The 24257-nt window shown below is 43.3% G+C and overlaps 2 protein-coding genes and 1 non-coding gene across 3 annotated transcripts; 2 read left to right on the top strand and 1 right to left on the bottom strand.

Annotated features, from left to right (window-relative positions):
- The first annotated feature begins 31 nt into the window (after nt 1-31).
- LOC112341509 (probable methyltransferase PMT7) lies at nt 32-2763 on the top strand. The gene is made up of 8 exons (XM_024661726.1): nt 32-309; nt 368-779; nt 838-1127; nt 1188-1556; nt 1608-1860; nt 1916-2051; nt 2104-2477; nt 2543-2763. Exons 1-7 carry the CDS (start codon nt 147-149, stop codon nt 2254-2256), a joined length of 1776 nt encoding a protein of 591 aa, XP_024517494.1. The 5' UTR covers nt 32-146; the 3' UTR covers nt 2257-2477; nt 2543-2763.
- Nucleotides 2764-2789: 26 nt separating this feature from the next.
- TRNAD-GUC lies at nt 2790-2861 on the top strand. The gene has a single exon. It is a non-coding gene; the product is annotated as a tRNA-Asp (tRNA).
- Nucleotides 2862-2967: 106 nt separating this feature from the next.
- LOC112341484 lies at nt 2968-23308 on the bottom strand. Its single transcript, XM_024661667.1, has 2 exons — nt 23236-23308; nt 2968-3954 (listed from the first exon to the last, which is right to left on the bottom strand). Exons 1-2 carry the CDS (start codon nt 23284-23286, stop codon nt 2968-2970), a joined length of 1038 nt encoding a protein of 345 aa, XP_024517435.1. The 5' UTR covers nt 23287-23308.
- Between the last annotated feature and the right edge of the window lie 949 nt (nt 23309-24257).

A 24257-nucleotide genomic window follows, 5' to 3' on the forward strand; every position in this document is an offset into this window, starting at 1 on the left:
AGAAGATTCGCCCAAATGCCCAGCTCCGGCATTCTCCCAAGGGCTAGGGTTCTTGGATAGGATCGCTCTTGGAGCCGTGCAATGGCGGCAAGGGCAAGAATCGCGGCCACCGCCTTCTTCCTCAGGTAGAATCAATCGCCAGGGCCATGAAGAAGCTCGGATTCTTGGCGGAGACGCTCTGCTCGCAGCAATTCGTCAAGCTCGTCCTCGCCGCGGCTTTGCTCGCCTCCATCTTCCTCTACATCGGATCTCTCGTCGGCGATGACAGCAGCAGCAGCGGCGCCGTCCAGCTCAGGCGGCCGCATTCTGGTAAATTTCGCTCTTGCCCGCCATAACTTCTCACTGATTTGATCGATCGCGATGGCAGATGATTTGTCACCCAACACGGTTCGTCTGTCACTTCGATCCCAGCCACTCCAGATCCCTCCCGATGGAGTCAGCCTCTGCCCAAGCAACTTTACCGAGTACATCCCATGCCACGATGCAAACTACATTGCTTCCATCTCCAGCAAGCTCAATTTCTCGAGAAGGGAGCACTTGGAGCGACAATGCCCCCCACCAAACCAGCGTCCTTTCTGCCTTGTTCCTCCACCAAAGTCCTACAAGCTTCCCATCCGGTGGCCCCAGAGCCGAGACTATGTGTGGAGGAGCAACGTAAACCATACCCGGCTAGCCGAAGTGAAAGGTGGCCAGAACTGGGTCCACGTTAAAGGCTCCACGATGTGGTTTCCGGGAGGAGGGACGCATTTCAAGCATGGAGCTCCCGAGTACATCCAGAGGTAACACTTCTTTCCTTCTCTCTTTTGATCCACTGATCCATCAACTTCGTGTAGACAGGCTAGGAAACATGACCACGGATTGGAAAGGAGATTTACAGACTGCTGGAGTGGCTCGAGTTTTGGACGTTGGCTGCGGAGTTGCAAGCTTTGCAGCTTATCTCTTCAACCTCGACATCCAGACCATGTCGTTTGCGCCGCTTGACTCTCACGAGAATCAGATCCAGTTCGCTCTGGAACGAGGAATACCGGCTCTTGTTGCGGCGCTTGGAACCAAGCGCTTGCCGTATCCTTCCAGATCCTTCGATGCTGTTCACTGTTCCCGCTGTCGCGTCGATTGGCACGAAGATGGTAAGCATTAGTTGGAATCTCGTGCATGATATAAAAATGTTCTTTTCCGTGAATCTGCAGGAGGTATTTTGCTCAGGGAAATGGACCGGATTTTAAGACCTGGTGGCTTCTTCATCTATTCTGCACCTCCAGCTTATCGCAAAGACAAGGATTTCCCTGAAGTTTGGAACATCCTGACCAACATTACAGAATCTCTTTGCTGGAAGCTGATCGCACGGCACGTCCAGACTGCGGTTTGGAGGAAGACCGCCGACAGGTCCTGTCAGCTCGCCAAGTCCAAGCTGTGCGCTAACCAAAGCAAGGAGTCTCTAGACAACTCGTGGAACAAGCCACTGGACGACTGCATTGCCTTGTCTGAGGACAATGATGCCAATTTCGTCCAACTTCCTTCATGGCCGGAACGGCTTACAACTTACTCGAACCAGCTCGGTAACTTTGTTATATACTCCAGTATGTGGTAACGGGATTTCTTTTGCACAGGGATCAGCTCATCTTCTTTCAAAGAAGACACATCTCTCTGGGAAGGCAAAGTTGGAGACTATTGGAAGCTGCTTAATGTATCCGAAAATTCCATTCGGAACGTTATGGATATGAATGCTGGATACGGAGGCTTTGCTGCTGCCTTGTTACTACAGAACAAGCCCGTGTGGATCATGAACGTGGTTCCATCGGAATCTACCAACACTCTCAACGTTGTCTATGGTCGAGGCCTCGTAGGCACCTTGCATAGCTGGTACGTAGGCTTGCTCGTATTCACTTGGCTTTCTTCTCATTTCTTGCATCCACAGGTGCGAAAGCTTTTCGAGCTACCCGAGGAGCTACGACTTGTTGCACGCATATCGCGTGATGTCCCTCTATCCAGGGAGAAAAGGGTGCCAGATCGAAGATATAATGCTGGAAATGGATCGGCTGCTGAGACCGAATGTAAGTTTTCTCATTTGACTTCTAGGAGTTGATTCTAGCAACTACGACGCAGGCTCTTGCGATCTTTCAAGATTCCTCACGTGCGGTGCAGCGCATACTGGAGTTGGCACCAAGGTTCCTGTGGGTTGCCAGAGTCCATCGCATTCTTGAAAAAGACGAGCAGCTTCTTATATGCTCTAAGAAGTTCTGGATCGTCGACGTGTAAGGTAGAGTATGGTGATGATTAGTCTTTAGTCTTCGAAGTTTTCCAGACAATGCACTGTGGCGACAGTAACAACAGGGTTGTCAGTATTCTCAGGCAGACACAACGATTTCGTTTAGGAGCTATTGTAGTCCAGCAAAGGTCCTAAGCGAGAGGCATGTGGTTAGTTTGTGCCAACATGATTCTCCAGGTATCCTACACCGACCAAAGCCAGCTTGCGCGAGGTAAAAGTTCGTTTTCGTTATTTCTTTTTACTCTGCTTTGTGCTACTTATGAGCTACTGCTGCAGGATATCCACGCGAAGATCATGTCAAGAGGCTGAGACTTTGGAACTCACTCGGAGTTGGAGTTTTTTGTCATCTCCAAGAGCTGTGCAGACATTTCCGGAGCCGGATTGGTGAAATTTCACTAGGAGGACATAGAAAATCATTTAAACATATATTAAGTTGACGAAATCTCTATCAAGTATTAAAATGCCTATTCAGCAATTAAACAATGGCTTGATACAAATTCTTCCTTTGTATTCGTTGTCTGATGTCGATGTAGTATAGTGGTGAGTATTTCCGCCTGTCACGCGGACGACCCGGGTTCGATCCCCGGCAACGGCGAGATTGCTTATAATTATAAACTTTATTTGATCAATTGATCAATTGAATTAATAAATAATAACAAAACTACTATTAAGCAAACTAAACATATTTATTTAAGGTATTCCTATGCATGCATTTGCTGAAAGGGACAACGCAATCCTCCATCGTAGTATGGTCCAATCTTGCCGGATTTCAGCACTCCCAGCTCCGCCAGCTTGTATCCCTTCTCAAATGCTGGTGGCCGATACACATTCACGTTGAGCTGCCGGTACTCTTCCGGATTGGCAGCGGGATTGGGACACCAGTCCACCTCAATGCTGCCCTTCGCATCCTCCACACGTCTGGGAGGCATAAATGCGGACACGCAGCTCCCGGCCAGCAGCTTGAACGCACCCAAGATGATCCACTCCACGATCACGGGGGGCTTTTCCAATCCAACAGCGCTCCTGATTGTGGGATCGATGAGCGCGCAGATCCCAGTCTCTACCAGCGGCTGCACGGGCTGAGGAAACGCGTCCAGCACCAGATGCTTGAGATCCTGGACGATGCTCTTGTTCTTGTCCGTGAAGATGGCGTTCTTGGCCTCGTACTCGCAAATGTAGTCTCGCATCTCGGAAATGCTGTCTGGGATGTTTGTGATGCCCATCCTCACGCCCACGTCGTGCCACACAACATACGCGGCCTCCTTCTCGTTGTCGGTCCACTTGCGGAATCCAAACTTCTCGGAGAAATCAATGGGACTGATCACGTTGAGGCAGAGGACGTAGGCGAATTGGTCGTTTGGGATCTTGAATTTGTTGTGGATTCCATTCAATCTCCTCACCGCGTACGAGCCGCGATCGCTGTCGACGTGGTGGTGGATCATCTCGCTCACCAGAATGTTGGTCTCGGCGGCGCGCTTCTGGGGATCCTTGAGGCCGTACTTGGTCTTGAAGAGCAGATTTGTGATCCCGGGGATGCCCAGCGTGCGGATGGTGCCAAACTCGAGCGCCTTTTGTGAGAGGAAGGGGAATTCCACCGAGTACATATACCACAAGATCTTGTGGGCATCTCTCACGGGGTGGAGTGACGCTAGAAATCTCGCTCTCTCTTTTCTCTTGCCAATGCACACCATCTTCCATGCTGCAGCCATCAACACGATCATCAACAAGATTGCAGCCATTTGGAAAGGAAAACTGTTTGATCGGTCCTGAAAACAGCTACTCTTCTGTGGGTTATGAAACAGGGGCAGGAGAAGAGGTATTTATCCTACAGAGATCACATCTCACGTTTTTAATTCCATGGTTCACCGTATCTTATTCCGTGCACGTAACCAGTATGTCCCATAAGTTGCACGTTTTCCATTTGGTCCTACCAAAACGTCTACACATCCTTGTTTACAATGTGCAAGTTAACGACAGATCACTTGCAAGCCTAAGACCACCCGAAAAGAATAACATTGCCTAACCCTTAGCATGCTTATCTACCTGGTTATCTACCTGGTTTGTTTACAGTCCATTTGTGCCCAATGGGGTGCAATCTTGTAGTATCTGGTGAGTATTTCCACCTGTCACCTTGGCTACTGTGCAGTTTTTCCTTGCATCACAAATGTTGAGGCAGATACACATTAATGGGGCAGCGCGAGTGGGACTGCCCTTGGCATCCTCCACATTTCTACCATGAACTGATTCCACTCCACAATCACCCAGGGCTTTTCCAATGGGATCGCCACCATTGGGTCTCTGGAGCCAATCCCCGAGCAAAACAATTGCCAAACTTTTTCTTTCTCTGTGTTTGAATCTATTATCTGGAAGGTCTCCAGCCCATATGTTCGGCAGTCAGTTCTTTGTTTGATTGTCCACTAATAATGAATTATTATTTACTCTACTGGTTTCATAACGGTCTAGAGAGAGAGTAGCCTCAGCCATGTGTAGCCTGGGCATCTTCCACGTCCACGTCCTTGACCTCCTGTTTGCGGACCGGGCATCGCCGGTCTGCCCAGGCCGTCACCACGCTCCGATTACGCTATGGAGATTGTGCATCTCCAGTCAGTATCTCGAAGCGTTTGCAGAGTTCGTTTCCCGAGTGGGTTGTAGACTGGAGGCCCGATTGTTCGAGTGATGTTTACATTGGCGAGATAGTATTGGAATTTTGTCTTGCGATCTGCGCCACGTAGCCAGCTTTTGAATGCCAGGCTGATCCAGCTATCGGGGACAGTGGTAACTGGTTGCTGGAGGAGAGTGTCCAGATCGACTTTAAGTTTCTTTGTCCGTCGCCTACAGTCATACCACCAGCCCGTGTTGTGACTGTCTGCGAGCAACTGGGAATCTTGAATTGCCACACACACACAGTGTCTCTGCGGGCGGTTAGGAGGAATTGGAGTGTGTCTCTCCACGCCAGGATTTCTGTTGGCATGGGAATTGGTTACAGCGCCCGAATTCCGGGCACCAATACAGGAGGATCAGGGGTGCTGTAATGTGTGCATCGCACATCTGTCGCATCCCATCGATATATGTTCGCGTTTCGCAGACTTGCCAAAAGTTGACGGTGTGCTCGTTGAGCAGCAGCAAGCTTGGTGTGCACTTCTACCTTCTAAGGACGTTGCTGATGCAGGGTGATGCTTGTACTGTGTTGCTCTTGTGGCATCATGGCCTGAATATAACAGGGGGGGGTCCCTTCCCGAAAGCCAGCAGCTCTGTAGCTCTGTGTCTTACTGAGAGCTGTGTTCGTGCGCAGAATCTCGCGAGCGCATCACCCTGAACCACAATAAATAGAGTGTACTTGTGACCCACAAATTGCATAGACCACATGTTGTAAACGTACAATACAGGGACTATAGATTTTTTTATTGATGTTAAATGAGTGGCTGAAAGAATGCACAGATCAAACAGCGTGCACGTTAGTGCTACATGAATAAAAAACGTGAAATGTGATCTCTATTGGATCACTGGTATAAATACCCCTTCTCTTGCCCATGTTTTCACCAACCTAGTTCTTTCTTTTGCACGCCCAGATTTTAGATCAAACAGTTTTCACAACGCAACCATTTCAGAATGGCTGCAATCTTGTTGATGATCGTGTTGATGGCTGCAGCATGGAAGATGGTGTGCATTGGCAAGAGAAAAGAGAGAGCGAGATTTCTAGCGTCACTCCACCCCGTGAGAGATGCCCACAAGATCTTGTGGTATATGTACTCGGTGGAATTCCCCTTCCTCTCACAAAAGGCGCTCGAGTTTGGCACCATCCGCACGCTGGGCATCCCCGGGATCACAAATCTGCTCTTCAAGACCAAGTACGGCCTCAAGGATCCCGAGAAGCGCGCCGCCGAGACCAACATTCTGGTGAGCGAGATGATCCACCACCACGTCGACAGCGATCGCGGCTCGTACGCGGTGAGGAGATTGAATGGAATCCACAACAAATTCAAGATCCCAAACGACCAATTCGCCTACGTCCTCTGCCTCAACGTGATCAGTCCCATTGATTTCTCCGAGAAGTTTGGATTCCGCAAGTGGACCGACAACGAGAAGGAGGCCGCGTATGTTGTGTGGCACGACGTGGGCGTGAGGATGGGCATCACAAACATCCCAGACAGCATTTCCGAGATGCGAGACTACATTTGCGAGTACGAGGCCAAGAACGCCATCTTCACGGACAAGAACAAGAGCATCGTCCAGGATCTCAAGCATCTGGTGCTGGACGCGTTTCCTCAGCCCGTGCAGCCGCTGGTAGAGACTGGGATCTGCGCGCTCATCGATCCCACAATCAGGAGCGCTGTTGGATTGGAAAAGCCCCCCGTGATCGTGGAGTGGATCGTCTTGGGTGCGTTCAAGCTGCTGGCCGGGAGCTGCGTGTCCGCATTTATGCCTCCCAGACGTGTGGAGGATGCGAAGGGCAGCATTGAGGTGGACTGGTGTCCTAATCCCGCTGCCAATCCGGAAGAGTACCGGCAGCTCAACGTGAATGTGTATCGGCCACCAGCATTTGAGAAGGGATACAAGCTGGCGGAGCTGGGAGTGCTGAAATCCGGCAAGATTGGACCATACTACGATGGGGGATTACGTTGTCCCTTTCAGCAAATGCATGCATAGAAATACCTTTAATAAATTGTTATGGTTTTGTTATTACTTATTAATCCAATTGATTAATCTCGCCGTTGCCGGGGATCGAACCCAGGTCGTCCGCGTGACAGGCGGAAATACTCACCAGTATACTACAACGACATCAGACAACTAATAGAACTTAATTGCGCTCCTCGGACCGTTGGTTCGCGGAAGGAACCCGGACGGCATGTCTGCGTTGAGCGGTTGCGATGGTCTCGGGGCCCTTTGGATCCAACGACCAGTACCTGCTCTCCATCCGACGCACGAGTGTGTGCCACGCACGCGGGCCCCCTCTGGACGGCGTGGATTGCCGGACGCTTGACAAGCAGCTCAATGTGGTGCATGGTTTTTGGGAGAAACGGGACAGTGTGGTGAGGAGCCTCTTTCTCCTCTTTCTCCTCTCTCCTCTCCTCTCCTCCTCCATCGCATTAGGGATTGCGCTATCCCTTCCGCCGGGGCGCTGGCGCCATGAATCGCAGGCGCGTGGCTCCAGATTTTGGATACAATGCAGGGGTGCGCCGCGAATCCCATCCAGATTTGGGCAAGGCAATGCGGTGGATGATCTTCAAGGCGATCGATCTAGCTCCATTGGGAGCGGCGGCGAGGATTTGAAGCATCTGGATCGCGTATTATGCCAGCATCGAGCTCCGGCGCCGCGAAATATCACTGTGGATAGGCAGAGTAGCTCAGGATAGGGATTTCGGGCATCCGGCATCATGCCTCCCAGTAGAAGAAGCTCATCGGCGTCCCTCCTCCAGCAGCGCGGCAAGGGAGGCACAAAGCCTACCGCCATCACAAACTGGATTCCCTGCCAGGCTGCAGTAACATTCACCACAAATAAGATGAAAAACATGCTGGAACAGACGCTTACGAAAGAGTGAACACGCCACTCCCGGTGTTCAGGTTTGTGATCTTATTGTTATCCAGCTGGACATTAACAAGGGATGAAATCAATTGCTGAACAGACATTTTAATACTTGATAGAGATTTCGTCAGTTGAATATATGTTTAAATGATTTCTATGTCCTCCTAAAGTGAATTTCATGGACTGTCGGCTCAGGAAACGTCTGCACAGCTCTTGGGCATGACAAAAACTCCACCTCCGAGTGAGTTCCAAAGTCTTGGCCTCTTACATGACCTTCGCATAGATATCCTGCAGCAGTAGCTCAAGTAGCACAAAGCAGAGAAAACGAAAACGAACTTTTACCTCGTGCAAGCTGGCTTTGATCGGTGTAGGAGCTATGACCACACCTGGAGATTCATGTTGGCACAAACTAACCAAGATATGCATGGTGCCAAACTCGAGCGTCTTTTGTGAGAGGAAGGGGAATTCCACCCAGTACATATACCACAAGATCTTGTGGGCATCTCTCACGGGGTGGAGTGACGCTAGAAATCTCGCTCTATCTTTTCTCTTGCCAATGCACACCATCTTCCAGCCATCATGAGCAACACGGTCATCAACAAGATTGCAGCCATTTGGAAATGAAAACTGTTTGATCGGTCCTGAAAACAGCTTTTGTTTTCTACACTCCTCTGTGGGTTATGAAACAGGGGCAGGAGAAGAGGTAGTTATCCTACAGAGATCACATCTCACATTTTTAATTCCATGGTTCACCGTATCTTATTCCGTGCACGTAACCAGTATGTCCCATAAGTTGCACGTTTTCCATTTGGTCCTACCAAAACGTCTACACATCCTTGTTTACAATGTGCAAGTTAACGACAGATCACTTGCAAGCCTAAGACCACCCGAAAAGAATAACATTGCCTAACCCTTAGCATGCTTATCTACCTGGTTTGTTTACAGTCCATTTGTGCCCAATGGGGTGCAATCTTGTAGTATCTGGTGAGTATTTCCACCTGTCACCCTGGCTGCTGTGCAGTTTTTCCTTGCATCACAAATGTTGAATGGCAGATACACATTAATGGGGCAGCGCGAGTGGGACTGCCCTTGGCATCCTCCACATTTCTACCATGAACTGATTCCACTCCACAATCACCCAGGGCTTTTCCAATGGGATCGCCACCATTGGGTCTCTGGAGCCAATCCCCGAGCAAAACAATTGCCAAACTTTTTCTTTCTCTGTGTTTGAATCTATTATCTGGAAGGTCTCCAGCCCATATGTTCGGCAGTCAGTTCTTTGTTTTACAGGCATTCATGACAAATGGATTGTCTCACAAATTCATGACTCACTAATAATGAACTGTTGTGATTTTCTCAGAAGTGCCAAATATCCCTGGCTTGCCCTCTGTGACGCCACACAGCTTGGACTAATCGACAACCATGGACGAGGAGGAGAAGCAATCCATGGAGCTCTTGTGAGAGGCATTTCCAAATGCTCCTGCCTGGGATCTCGAGCAAGAACAGCAAGGACAGTGCCAGGTCAAAAAGGCCCTCCCCACTCAGACTTTCTTAGATAAAATGGTGATCATTCTGGCTCATGCCAGGGAGCAGCTGTGTCTTGTAGAGAAGTGCAAGGCTGTGAGCTGACTTGCAATTGCAAGCTGTGGAGATCATGCCTAAGAGCAAGGCCTAAGAACAGAAAAATTAGAGGATGGCCTTTTTAGTTTCATATATCAAGAAAGAAATGATAAAAGATTCTATTGTATCTTTTATCTGTTCTTTACTTTTTAAAAAACCTTGATCTAAAGTCATTCATTGACTTTACTTGATTTAAACCAAATGATTTTGGCTTTGGTTCTAAGTTATGTTTTACAAACTTTAGTTAAGGTGGTGGGAAGTTAGGATGTTCTAATCAAGACATCACTTTCTTCAAGTTCATTTCTCTTTTTTCTTCTCATTTTATTGTTTTTTCATATAGTCTTTTCCATTAGAATCAACCACTTAAGGACTTCACATACACCTTAATTGTGAATCTCTCTAAAAATAAATATTGAAGCTAACATTCCTCTAAAGTAGGGAAAAGGGGTTCCTTGACTTGGTGGCCCATGTAGGTTTCGAACCTACATGGGCCACCAGGTCGAGGAACAAAGTCCTCCTTGCGCCTTTGGAAGGGTCGCACTGGGGTTTCAAATGTATAGTAGGGATAGTGGGTAGATTAGTTATAATTGACTAACTTGAAGCATAGTTTACCTCCCACTTGCATGTTTGTTTTTATTTTGCATTTGGTTTAGGTAATCTCTATACCATGTTAGTTAGTGGAATACGCATATCTTGGCATTAGGCCATCGATATATTGAAATAGGGTAAGACTCTATTTGGGTCTATTTTGCTTGCTGGTTATGGCATTAGGATGTTAAAAGTTCTAAGATTGTTCCCATGTCATTCCATACTTCTATCCTTTTGCTCTTTGAGTTGAATGCTCACAAGTCACTTTATGCTTTGGTTCCTTTGCTCTTTCGCTACAAGCTTGGGAGTTTAGCTCTGTTCTTTTAATCATTGGCCCAAGGCCTTGAAACTTGGGTTCTGCTCTACTGTCTTTAGACACGTGGCATGTGACACATGGCATATAGAATGTTTAAGTTCTACTTTATGGTTATGCTATGGTAGATCACCATAAAATAAAGGGTGAAAACCATATGCACTAGAGTGCATCACAACAAGTTGAAATCGCTTATTATAATATAGAACCATAATAGATAATCTACCAAGTGCCAACAAAATCTAATATAAGGTGTTTAGGGATGCTTTTGAACGGTAAATATTAAACTTTGATTTATGGTAATAAGTTTGCTTTTGTTCCAGCCCCATGAACAAAAGTAAGTAGGATTTTCGAGATGGTGTTGGTTGTATTGCTGCAACACCAATGTCAACCATATAAAGTAGCTTAAAGACACTGTAGTGATTAAACCTGATGCAATACTTAAAGAATTATCAGTTGTTAATAGGGTTATATTCACCTCAAATGAGATTGAAAACCTTGAGAAATTTGGTTTAAATCTTGAGAGGAGAGTTGGAGATATGAGTGACAAAATTGAGACTATTCCCATAGAGATGCGTAAGAGGTCAGTAAGAAAAGGTAAGGTAGTTAAATTTATTGGTATTGTCTCCAAGTAGAAGCAAGGTAAACCGTTGCTAATTAAAGTTTAATATTATTATTCTTAATTATCACTAATAAAAATCATGTTTATTCTTTGCTCTAGATGTGTGAGTAGCTCAACTAATGGTCTAGGTGCGTAAATAGTTTTAGGGTTCTAGCTTTCCTGTACTCCTCTTTCTCAACAATTATACTTGAACTTTTGCCTCTACTTTTCAGTATCTTTGCAACTCTCAACACATGTAACTCCTATATAAAGAATCAGAGTAAGGAACCATATAATATTTCTAGCCACTAGAGCTTAGTCTAGAGCTTCAACCATGGACATAGTTATATTAAACTCCATCATTACATTTCATTAAATAATAATATAAATACAGGATAATATAGCACATTCCTTTATATTAAAATTTTATTAATTATTTTTTATTTAAAATGAAAATTTAAACAAATTATATTATCATTTTATAAAATTATTAAAATATTTGTAGTCAAAACTGTTATTTTATTAAAAATATTTTTAAATAAAATTAATTAAAAAAGTAATAAAGTATTACTTTAAAAAAAATAGCATAGTAAATTATCCCATGAGAATCTAAATTATCATCTAAGGGAGGGCATATTGCATCTTAACCCATGCTATATAGACTCTAATAATGATTCAAGATTAGGCACATAAGTATGTACATTCCCTATGTCCCAAAGGGACTAACATAAAAACTACATCTCTCAACTGGGTACTCTATGTGATAATCTTGCATCTCAACCAAATGTAATCTTGAAGTAAAAGAGGTTGTGGTTGTTTTTTTTAGATTATGTTGATATCCAAATGTCCCCCTCCCAAGCCAAATGTAAAACAAAGTTAGGGGGGCACCACTGCCAAGGGATCTTATTGTTGTCCACTCTCCCGAAACATGGGAGCTATTTGTTCCTCCACCCCTCTAGTCACCCATTCGTTTAGGATGGCATAGTGGAGGCATACCATAACAAGAGTAAGTCTCCACCACAAGGTCACCACTATAGAAATTTTCACTTGTTGTTTATCAAAATGGTGGTGATTATACACTTCCTAAAGTGCTTGCACTTCTATCACTATCCAGATAGCTTAGTGCTTGTGGCCTATTGCCTCCCACACCAACATAAAGACTTCAACTCCAATCTTATCCCACTGGACTTGCATACCCCATTTGTATTGTCCTTAATATTAAATATGCCTCTAAGCCAGACTAGTGGCCGAACCTCTTGCTCGTTTGAGCTAATGGAGAACATTCCCCTTTCTAGCTTCAAACTCCGGAACATCCTCTAGTTCATGCACTGTTTTGAGAATTTGTCACCATACTTCTTTTGTCACATTGCATTCCCATAAAACATGCTATAGTATCTTTAGTTCACCACACTCCTTGCACTGTTAGCATGTTTCTTCCTAGAATTGCTATTTAACTGGTAACCCATTGTTTGCCACTAACCAAAAGGTGGCCTTGACCTTCTCTTGCACCAATAGTTTTCAAAAGGTGAGTGTGTTGTCCACCATTTAGTTTGCCTTGACTCCTTGTTTGATCCCCTTCTTCTATAGCTCGGGGATCTCCTTAGAGACCTCCTCCTTGCTTGTCAAGAGACCATCTTATGCTTCCTTGACTTCAAACAAGAAAAAGTGAGAATGTTGTCCCCCTCAAGCATAGCCGTCACTACCAGTTGTTTCAAGGCTTGTCGCACTATTTGGATCCCCCCCTTAACTTCCTCATCTGTCACTAGTGGCATGACCTATTTATCACTTGTCGGTAGCAACATATTGCTTTGCACAACCTAGTAGGGACGATTAACATTTTGTTCTAGAGATACAACAAACCATACCTCCATATTGCCATCCCCCCAGATTGGTGTTAGGGCCATAAATGCCCCTGTCCAGGCTCCAAATCTATTTTTTTTCCCTATCTAATTTTGCATCATATATTCAACATCACAAAGTCCCCAGGTTTGAGACATCATCTTAGCCAAGGCTACCCCTTCTTTGCCTCGGATGCTACAAAGAAGATCCAAAGGAACCTTCCTCCACTATTATAGGTTGAAAACTTGTATATTCCTTGTTTTTTTCACATCCCTCAACACCCCCATCAGTTGCTTGAGAGTTTGAAAGCCACTAACATGTAACTTTTTCCTAGGCTGAGGACTACCAGAATTAGCCTCTATTCTTTAACAATCTTTTCAAAGTGGATAGCAAGACATTCTGTAGGGAAGAGCACTACATGCTATATCTAGCATCTCTCAACTGATTGGAAACTTGCTTCACAGCTTAAAAATCCCTTGGACCAATGTGCCTCTCTTGACCACCTATTTTGGCTCTTCAGCAAAGAGCAAATGCAAATCCTCCATCCACTATCTTATAGTGTTATATTTGAGCTAGATCACAAGTAGACTTTGCCTAAATATGAGCTTCCATGGTTGGTTACTTGGTTAGGAGAATTTTGTAACATAGCACCTTTGCCATGTCACATGGACCAATAATGCTGAGACCTCCCAAAACTTGTGGATTGCCAAATAATTTTTGCCATGATTCTCCCTATGACTAGTGTGCCCTACCATACATATTTACATACCATCATGCATACCTTTTTGGGAGTGTATTCAAGAATAGGCCAGATCTAAAGATGGTACCAAATAGATCAAAGTTATTGGGATAGGGAGGCACAAAAAAATGTTATCCTCTAGAGGCTTTAGATTTGGGCTAATAAAGATGTTATATTAGAAGCTAAAAAAGTTAGAGTAATAACAAGCAATAGCCCTCATGCAATCTCTCAGAGCTTCTTAAAGAAGTTTCTAGCTTCAAAATGAGGTTTTGCTAAATAGTAATCTTCTCAAATACAAGGAGAGTGAAGACATTGACAAGAGTGAAAGAGGTGTAATGAGGACAAAAAGGTAATAATAGACATTGATTGATTTATTTGCAAAGTTGGCACGTGGTTTTCACCCTTTATCTTATAGTGATTTACCATAGGATAACCACGAAGCGGAGCCTAAACCCTCTATGTGCCACATGCCACATGTCCCCAAGGATAGTGGAGTGGAACCCGAGTTTCAGGGCCTTGGGCCACTGAATAAGGAATAGAGCCAAACTCCCAAGCATGCAGCCAAGGAACGAAAGAATTAAAGCATAGAGTGTTCAACCCAAGGAGTGAAGGGACATGAGCATGGAGTGACATTGGAACAGTCCTAGAGCATCTACATCTCAATGCCAGGACCAATACGCAAAATGGAGCTAAACGGAGTTTAGTGCTACTTTAGTATACTAGTGGCCTAATACGACGATATTGGTTCTCCATCAGCTAGCATAATGTGGAACTTGGGTTTAGACCCAAGTCGAATGCAAAACAAAGACAGGCACGCAAGCAAGAGTTAAACTATGCCTCAAATTGGTCAGCTATGCCTGACCTACCCACTATCCTTACTAACATAGTGTGGAATTTGGGTTTGGCCCCAATTGGAATCCAAAACAGGGATGGGCCCCCAAGTTAAATTATCCCCCAAATGGGTTAGTTAGGCTTGCCCTCCCTCCTATAAATAGGAAACCTTAAAACCCCCCCCCCCCCCCCCCCCCCCCCCCCTCTTCTCAAGGAATACATGCTTTGGGCTTTCACCCTTAGCCATCCTTATTATATTAAGAGTTGGTCTCTAGTACTAACTTGAAACTTACTAAATATGAAATGGCACTAGATTGCGAATTTGGATATGAAATGAACACCATTGTGATTGAATAGAACTTACACAAGATGCATGGTAGTGACTAATTTCTCAACTAACTTAGGTGGAAACTGAAAAAGGATCTAGCAATACCAACTTCTTATCATCATGGTAGTAAGGAAAGAATATCTAAAGGACTAGCCAATAAATAACTTTTGATATCTGCAGTCACATTCACAACAATTATGGATGGGCACCTTAAAGTACAATACAACAATTTATGTGTTTTATAACCCAAAAAGCCAAACTTCAAACATACAATTGTCCAAGTATATCAAGAAGCTTAAGGGATATGTAGGTGCATATAGTTTTCACCCTTTATCCTTTGGTGCTTTACCACCTTATCCCTTGGACACATGGGCCAAAGCCAATGGAGCAAAAATTAGTCTTACTGAACAAAGGGATAGAATCAAACTCCTAGTTAAGGAATGAAGGAATTGAAGCACATAATGACTTCTTAACATACAACCCAAGAAGCAGAGGAACAAGAATATGGAGCAACATGAAATTAGTCCTAAAGCATTTATCATCCCAACACTCACAAGGTAAAAGTTTGTTTTCATTATTTCTTTTTACTCTGTTTTGTGCTACTTATGGTCCATGTGAAGATCATGTCAAGAGCCTATAGATATAGTTCAGTCTTCTTAAGACTATACTTCCAAGCCTCAAGTCAAACTCTATATTCCATTGCCATCTTTTATATCTTCCACGAGAGATATCCACTCCAAGATGCAAAGGCATCATAATTTTCAAAGCCCAGCCTATGTTCTTAGTGTGAGAAGATTTGAGAGTACCCTTTGACCACCACTTTGCGTTCTTTCCATATTAATATAGTCTCCCTAAACCTAATGCTTGCAATGAGATTACCAACATTTCGAGGTTGACAAACCTGAATTTTACACCTTCAAGGAACCCCATGGAAATATCATATGTTATTCAGAGTTTATGGGCTTTGAAACCCAGCACCTTATCCCAGTGGTCAACTGTCATGAATTCCATAGTTCACCTGCAAAAGAAGGTACCATTCAAGAATATTATGTACTTACTAATGCAAGTCATAAGTTGTGGCTATAAATGACACTTGTGCATGTTCTTCCACATGACTGCAAGCCCGTGATAAATTCCAAACACCTATATATGTGAGTCCATCTGAACAAAGAAAAACTAAGCAAGTAATTCAGAGCTCCAAAAGTATTACTTCATCTGTGATCTTATGGGGAAGCTTCCATTGCATGGATAACCATAGTTATCTAGCTTTCATACTCGCTCTATTCATGCCTAAAGCATCCAAGTTGCAAAAAAGTCTGTGCTTTTTGGCTCCATAGTAACAGTCTCCCAGATCTGACAATAAGAAAATATATAAAACTTAGCCCCAGATCAAAGAGCACACCAAAGTTCCATTGGAGGTGAGCTCAAAGATCTCAATTGACCATTGCCTGAGCAAAAGAACACTTAGCCACCAGAGGAAAATGAGCCAAAAGGCCATTCAAACAAAGAAAAAAAACTTTGCTTTTGTTCTTGAAAACATAGTCCTTACTTCCAAGTTAAAATTTTGCAGCTTGCAGCTAACAAAAACTTAAAAACTTTCCCAGATGCTTGAAAATTAGAATGGAACCTTGATAGGATGCTATTTTGTTTGTCTCTGCCAAAGGATAACTGTTCTGATGCAACTTGGCCAGCATTCTCATAGGTTTTCTGGACATTTGACCTAGAAAATCCATCTTTGAAGTAGGGAGCTTATCTTGGAAAGTATCAAAGCCACCTTACCAAGACAGTGCTAAAAATGTGGTGGCAGCCAACACAATCCCCAACATGTTTTGCAAGAATTAATGTAGATTCCTTAGCATGGCTGTAGAATAAAACTTCTACGAGACCAGAAGTGTGTAAATAATAATCACCAATTTTCTTAAGAGAATTTATAAACTAGAGTATTAACTGTTTAGGAAAAGACAAGATTATTCTAAATGAATATTATGGGATATTCTACTATTTAATATCTAAGTATATTCTAGGTATTGCTTATGCAAACCAAAAATACATTAAAAATATCACTACCAACCATGACAATATGATAACATATAAGGTATAGTAGATGCAATCTAGCATATGTAACTATACTCTCTTTTTCATGTTGCCCTTCATACCTAACCACCTAGGACAACTCAGAATCTAAGCACTATGCCATAGTAGATAGCGACAAGTGAGGGTTCATCTTAGGGTTTAGGTGCTCGCATTGCCACCTGCTCACTTCAGCACAAAACAATGCCATCCATGGCAGTGCCAACAGTGGGCAATGGGACATGGAGCAAATGGAGCAGGGGCAGCAGTCCTTATGGTTGGGCAGTAGCCTTATTGACATGCAGCTGCAGCAGTATTAAAAGATCAGCAGCAGCAGCAGTGGTGGTGGCAAAAGACCATAGCAGCAGACAACAGCAACAACAGTAAAAGTACATCTAGGATTAGTGTAGGTTCCTCAGGAAGAGAAGAGAGCACTTTCCACTTGGGACAATGAGTCTAGTGATGATAGTGAAGCAAGTGGAGATAGCAAAGATGTTCATTTCTTTGCCATGAAAAATGGATTGACAATGGAAGAAGTTACTTTGGTTCATGTGACAATCTGTACTTTGTGACCAAAGCATCAAAACTTCACAATATTTTGACAGGGGTTGGTTGGCATGGGATGTTTTTGATGAAGCAAGCACTAGACATAACAACAAAGTTGTGGGAGCTAATTGACTTTGGAATATGTAGGAAGCAACTAGGGAATGATGGATGCCTATGGCATTTTGAGGTGGGTTGGGATAAAGCTTTGGAATCATAATGTTTGTTTAGCATTGCAAATCATTGATCTAGTGTGGCATGCCTAGTGGTTTTAACAAGTTATTGATTATAATATACCATCATCCCATTACATTGTGGTTGTAGAGCTTTGTATGAACATATGAGGTGATACAGTCTATGACATTTACATTGGAGTTGTAAAGCAGTTTAGTCAGCCTAGACTCATGCATAAAGATTTTGGACCAATTTTAATCTCATTGAAAAAGATATGAATGAGACTTTAGGTGTGGATGAGCATTCTTTCATAGAAGGGCCCTTTAAAAGAAACACTAGAAGATAAAATCCATAAAACACATTAAAATGTGTTTATAAAAATTCAACATAAAAAACCAATTTACTATATAAAATCACATGTTTTCAATATAATATTTTAGGTTTTATAACTTAGTAGAAAGATCAAACAAACCATTCTAGCATTCTTATTAGCAATAAATTTTCCTATTTTTTTCATTCTTAATATAAATATCCACAATCCTAAATAAAAAATTTTCTATTAATTTGTTTTCATTTCCAAGTTGGTTGGCTTAGAATCCTTTGGCAATGAACAAATAGGAGTCAATTTTGATTCTTATCAAGAAGGCCATTTCCTTTGAAAATTGAAAGTTTAAACTTTTTAGAAATGCTTGAATTTAGGGGCATTCTTTAAAAAATTTGAGTTGGGAGAATTTTTGGCTTATGACATTCAATTATAAGTTGGGGCATAAAATGTTTATGCCTTGGTTTTTAGTAATGAATAAAATTATAGAATCCCAAACTTGAACACAGTCACTTTGCTAAAAAAATTGCACATACAAACCGTCAAACAACTTTAATTCAACAAATATATTATAGAAAAGTTTTAAAATTTTATAAGGATATTCTATATGTTGCTTCTTGTTGCACAAGAATTTTTTCTAGTGTGAATGACACAATTAAAACAAAAATTTATAGCAGTTTTTGAGTTAATTATTTTAAAAATATAATATTTTATTTTTTGATTCTCAAATCCTAAAATGTATGAAATTGCACTATGACTTCATCAAATAAGTGTTCAATGTACTTCTTATACCATTTGCTTCACTTTCTTTAGATGTTACTAAAGACTAATGAGTTTGTCTAATGATCTTTTGCTTAACAATATAGTAGAAATAATTACTCAAAATTTAACTATATATACATTCAAGAAGCTGGGTTTATAGTTAGATGTGCTAAAATTTTGTTATACCTTTTTGCTTAGTTTTGTATGACACTCAAGTGATGTTTGACTAGGAGTATCATAATTAGTGGCACTAATTGACAACTACCTTTTATAAGAGAGAGACTTTTTAAAAGTCACTCTTTGTACTATTAATCTAGAAGTGAGTAAGTACTAGTTTTTACTTACAAAATTCTTCAAAATTACAAAATTCTTTACCACTCTACACATATTTATTGTGTCTTTATTCTATGTGTCGAGCTCTAAAACCTTCCCAAGCTCAAACTTAAACAAATCCTCACTATTATAACCTTCACTTACAATCTTATCAAAAAAACTTACCGAAATGTTAATGGCACATAGCCCATATATATAATCACTTAACTTTAATGTATATAGCGCCTTAAATCAAATGTGACTTAAAGCGATTCTGGTGAATGAAATAGTAAAAGAAACAATAAAAGTAAAATAAAAAAGTATTTTATATCTTTTCTTATTAACCGATCACTTTGCACCTCATGCATAAATTGTTTGGTGTCTAGATCACTTCATTTAATTTATACTATTGGGAAAAACATGGTTTAATTAAAAACCCAATAAACCCTAGAGCAAAACCTATGCATGAACTTTGTATATTAAAAGGAACAAAAAAAGAAAAAAAACACATATGTTTAGTATTTACTTTGAAACTTTTTGCCTTAATATTAATTAAAGTTTTTTAACAAAAAATCTTTCATAATAATTCAAAAGTGGTTGAACTTCCCTAATTTCATCCATTTCTATGCTTAATTTGTTAAATATTTTTAGCTCACTAGGTGGTTGTGCATGAAATTTCTCAAATACGTTCAACCATTAAATTTCATCTTTAAACTAAGATTTTTAAAAGCTAAATCAAAAATTATACAGCATAATAATATAAAAGCACCAAGTTATTATACATAGTTAATTGATAAATTTTCCATTTATCTAATCCTCAACCAATCTCCAAAGACATTTAAATTATTATCTAATATAAAGAATAACCAACTTTGATGTAAAATATCCAAGTCAAACTTGGTAATTCACATGTTGTTATGAATTTAACATATGTTCTAGGGGAAATTCAAGAGCAAAAATCAATCTAAAAATTAAAAAGGGGGAAGAGAAAAATTAGACTTATAAGCCTATAAACTCTATTTGCCCTTTGGATCTTGAGTGTAATTTTTTTTATTTTCTTAGTGAGAACCATAGATAATACAAATAGATGTTGATTTTTTCAAAGATAGAAAAGCTCAATGAGGTATATGGAAAAAGATTGTTAAAAGATTTATCAATTAAATAAAACTTATAAAAAGAAATGAGATTTCTATATTCTACACTCTCTATTTTTTGTATAAGAGTTTAATATAATAATGTTTATTTAATATATGCTTAATCACCTTACTCTACTTGTATTGAAGTATAACATATGGGCTGGAGACCTTCCAGATAATAGATTCAAACACAGAGAAAGAAAAAGTTTGGCAATTGTTTTGCTCGGGGATTGGCTCCAGAGACCCAATGGTGGCGATCCCATTGGAAAAGCCCTGGGTGATTGTGGAGTGGAATCAGTTCATGGTAGAAATGTGGAGGATGCCAAGGGCAGTCCCACTCGCGCTGCCCCATTAATGTGTATCTGCCATTCAACATTTGTGATGCAAGGAAAAACTGCACAGCAGCCAGGGTGACAGGTGGAAATACTCACCAGATACTACAAGATTGCACCCCATTGGGCACAAATGGACTGTAAACAAACCAGGTAGATAAGCATGCTAAGGGTTAGGCAATGTTATTCTTTTCGGGTGGTCTTAGGCTTGCAAGTGATCTGTCGTTAACTTGCACATTGTAAACAAGGATGTGTAGACGTTTTGGTAGGACCAAATGGAAAACGTGCAACTTATGGGACATACTGGTTACGTGCACGGAATAAGATACGGTGAACCATGGAATTAAAAATGTGAGATGTGATCTCTGTAGGATAACTACCTCTTCTCCTGCCCCTGTTTCATAACCCACAGAGGAGTGTAGAAAACAAAAGCTGTTTTCAGGACCGATCAAACAGTTTTCATTTCCAAATGGCTGCAATCTTGTTGATGACCGTGTTGCTCATGATGGCTGGAAGATGGTGTGCATTGGCAAGAGAAAAGATAGAGCGAGATTTCTAGCGTCACTCCACCCCGTGAGAGATGCCCACAAGATCTTGTGGTATATGTACTGGGTGGATTTCCCCTTCCCCTCACAAAAGACGCTCGAGTTTGGCACCATGCATATCTTGGTTAGTTTGTGCCAACATGAATCTCCAGGTGTGGTCATAGCTCCTACACCGATCAAAGCCAGCTTGCACGAGGTAAAAGTTCGTTTTCGTTTTCTCTGCTTTGTGCTACTTGAGCTACTGCTGCAGGATATCTATGCGAAGGTCATGTAAGAGGCCAAGACTTTGGAACTCACTCGGAGGTGGAGTTTTTGTCATGCCCAAGAGCTGTGCAGACGTTTCCTGAGCCGACAGTCCATGAAATTCACTTTAGAAGGACATAGAAATCATTTAAACATATATTCAACTCTATCAAGTATTAAAATGTCTGTTCAGCAATTGATTTCATCCCTTGTTAATGTCCAGCTGGATAACAATAAGATGACAAACCTGAACACCGGGAGTGGCGTGCTCACTCTTTCGTAAGCGTCTGTTCCAGCATGTTTTTCATCTTATTTGTGGTGAATGTTACTGCAGCCTGGCAGGGAATCCAGTTTGTGATGGCAGTAGGCTTTGTGCCTCCCTTGCCGCGCTGCTGGAGGAGGGACGCCGATGAGCTTCTTCTACTGGGAGGCATGATGCCGGATGCCCGAAATCCCTATCCTGAGCTACTCTGCCTATCCACAGTGATATTTCGCGGCGCCGGAGCTCGATGCTGGCATAATACGCGATCCAGATGCTTCAAATCCTCGCCGCCGCTCCCAATGGAGCTAGATCGATCGCCTTGAAGATCATCCACCGCATTGCCTTGCCCAAATCTGGATGGGATTCGCGGCGCACCCCTGCATTGTATCCAAAATCTGGAGCCACGCGCCTGCGATTCATGGCGCCAGCGCCCCGGCGGAAGGGATAGCGCAATCCCTAATGCGATGGAGGAGGAGAGGAGAGGAGAGAGGAGAAAGAGGAGAAAGAGGCTCCTCACCACACTGTCCCGTTTCTCCCAAAAACCATGCACCACATTGAGCTGCTTGTCAAGCGTCCGGCAATCCACGCCGTCCAGAGGGGGCCCGCGTGCGTGGCACACACTCGTGCGTCGGATGGAGAGCAGGTACTGGTCGTTGGATCCAAAGGGCCCCGAGACCATCGCAACCGCTCAACGCAGACATGCCGTCCGGGTTCCTTCCGCGAACCAACGGTCCGAGGAGCGCAATTAAGTTCTATTAGTTGTCTGATGTCGTTGTAGTATACTGGTGAGTATTTCCGCCTGTCACGCGGACGACCTGGGTTCGATCCCCGGCAACGGCGAGATTAATCAATTGGATTAATAAGTAATAACAAAACCATAACAATTTATTAAAGGTATTTCTATGCATGCATTTGCTGAAAGGGACAACGTAATCCCCCATCGTAGTATGGTCCAATCTTGCCGGATTTCAGCACTCCCAGCTCCGCCAGCTTGTATCCCTTCTCAAATGCTGGTGGCCGATACATTCACGTTGAGCTGCCGGTACTCTTCCGGATTGGCAGCGGGATTAGGACACCAGTCCACCTCAATGCTGCCCTTCGCATCCTCCACACGTCTGGGAGGCATAAATGCGGACACGCAGCTCCCGGCCAGCAGCTTGAACGCACCCAAGACGATCCACTCCACGATCACGGGGGGCTTTTCCAATCCAACAGCACTCCTGATTGTGGGATCGATGAGCGCGCAGATCCCAGTCTCTACCAGCGGCTGCACGGGCTGAGGAAACGCGTCCAGCACCAGATGCTTGAGATCCTGGACGATGCTCTTGTTCTTGTCCGTGAAGATGGCGTTCTTGGCCTCGTACTCGCAAATGTAGTCTCGCATCTCGGAAATGCTGTCTGGGATGTTTGTGATGCCCATCCTCACGCCCACGTCGTGCCACACAACATACGCGGCCTCCTTCTCGTTGTCGGTCCACTTGCGGAATCCAAACTTCTCGGAGAAATCAATGGGACTGATCACGTTGAGGCAGAGGACGTAGGCGAATTGGTCGTTTGGGATCTTGAATTTGTTGTGGATTCCATTCAATCTCCTCACCGCGTACGAGCCGCGATCGCTGTCGACGTGGTGGTGGATCATCTCGCTCACCAGAATGTTGGTCTCGGCGGCGCGCTTCTCGGGATCCTTGAGGCCGTACTTGGTCTTGAAGAGCAGATTTGTGATCCCGGGGATGCCCAGCGTGCGGATGGTGCCAAACTCGAGCGCCTTTTGTGAGAGGAAGGGGAATTCCACCGAGTACATATACCACAAGATCTTGTGGGCATCTCTCACGGGGTGGAGTGATGCTAGAAATCTCGCTCTCTCTTTTCTCTTGCCAATGCACACCATCTTCCATGCTGCAGCCATCAACACGATCATCAACAAGATTGCAGCCATTCTGAAATGGTTGCGTTGTGAAAACTGTTTGATCTAAAATCTGTGCGTGCAAAAGAAAGAACTAGGTTGGTGAAAACATGGGCAAGAGAAGGGGTATTTATACCAGTGATCCAATAGAGATCACATTTCACGTTTTTTATTCATGTAGCACTAACGTGCACGCTGTTTGATCTGTGCATTCTTTCAGCCACTCATTTAACATCAATAAAAAAATCTATAGTCCCTGTATTGTACGTTTACAACATGTGGTCTATGCAATTTGTGGGTCACAAGTACACTCTATTTATTGTGGTTCAGGGTGATGCGCTCGCGAGATTCTGCGCACGAACACAGCTCTCAGTAAGACACAGAGCTACAGAGCTGCTGGCTTTCGGGAAGGGACCCCCCCCTGTTATATTCAGGCCATGATGCCACAAGAGCAACACAGTACAAGCATCACCCTGCATCAGCAACGTCCTTAGAAGGTAGAAGTGCACACCAAGCTTGCTGCTGCTCAACGAGCACACCGTCAACTTTTGGCAAGTCTGCGAAACGCGAACATATATCGATGGGATGCGACAGATGTGCGATGCACACATTACAGCACCCCTGATCCTCCTGTATTGGTGCCCGGAATTCGGGCGCTGTAACCAATTCCCATGCCAACAGAAATCCTGGCGTGGAGAGACACACTCCAATTCCTCCTAACCGCCCGCAGAGACACTGTGTGTGTGTGGCAATTCAAGATTCCCAGTTGCTCGCAGACAGTCACAACACGGGCTGGTGGTATGACTGTAGGCGACGGACAAAGAAACTTAAAGTCGATCTGGACACTCTCCTCCAGCAACCAGTTACCACTGTCCCCGATAGCTGGATCAGCCTGGCATTCAAAAGCTGGCTACGTGGCGCAGATCGCAAGACAAAATTCCAATACTATCTCGCCAATGTAAACATCACTCGAACAATCGGGCCTCCAGTCTACAACCCACTCG

The sequence above is a fragment of the Selaginella moellendorffii genome, unplaced genomic scaffold (genome assembly GCF_000143415.4).
Source record: "Selaginella moellendorffii unplaced genomic scaffold, v1.0 SELMOscaffold_84, whole genome shotgun sequence".
NCBI lineage: Eukaryota > Viridiplantae > Streptophyta > Lycopodiopsida > Selaginellales > Selaginellaceae > Selaginella > Selaginella moellendorffii.

Bases quoted from the DNA above. Each gene is read 5' to 3' on its own strand.
- LOC112341509 (XM_024661726.1), top strand. From the start codon at position 147: ATGAAGAAGCTCGGATTCTTGGCGGAGACGCTCTGCTCGCAGCAATTC. The intron at 310-367 runs GTAAATTTCGCT...TCGCGATGGCAG, and splicing joins GCTCAGGCGGCCGCATTCTG to ATGATTTGTCACCCAACACG. The intron at 780-837 runs GTAACACTTCTT...TCGTGTAGACAG, and splicing joins GCTCCCGAGTACATCCAGAG to GCTAGGAAACATGACCACGG.
- LOC112341484 (XM_024661667.1), bottom strand. From the start codon at position 23,286: ATGGCTGCAATCTTGTTGATGATCGTGTTGATGGCTGCAGCATGGAAG. The intron at 3,955-23,235 runs GTGTGCATTGGC...GCATGGAAGATG, and splicing joins TGGCTGCAGCATGGAAGATG to GTGTGCATTGGCAAGAGAAA.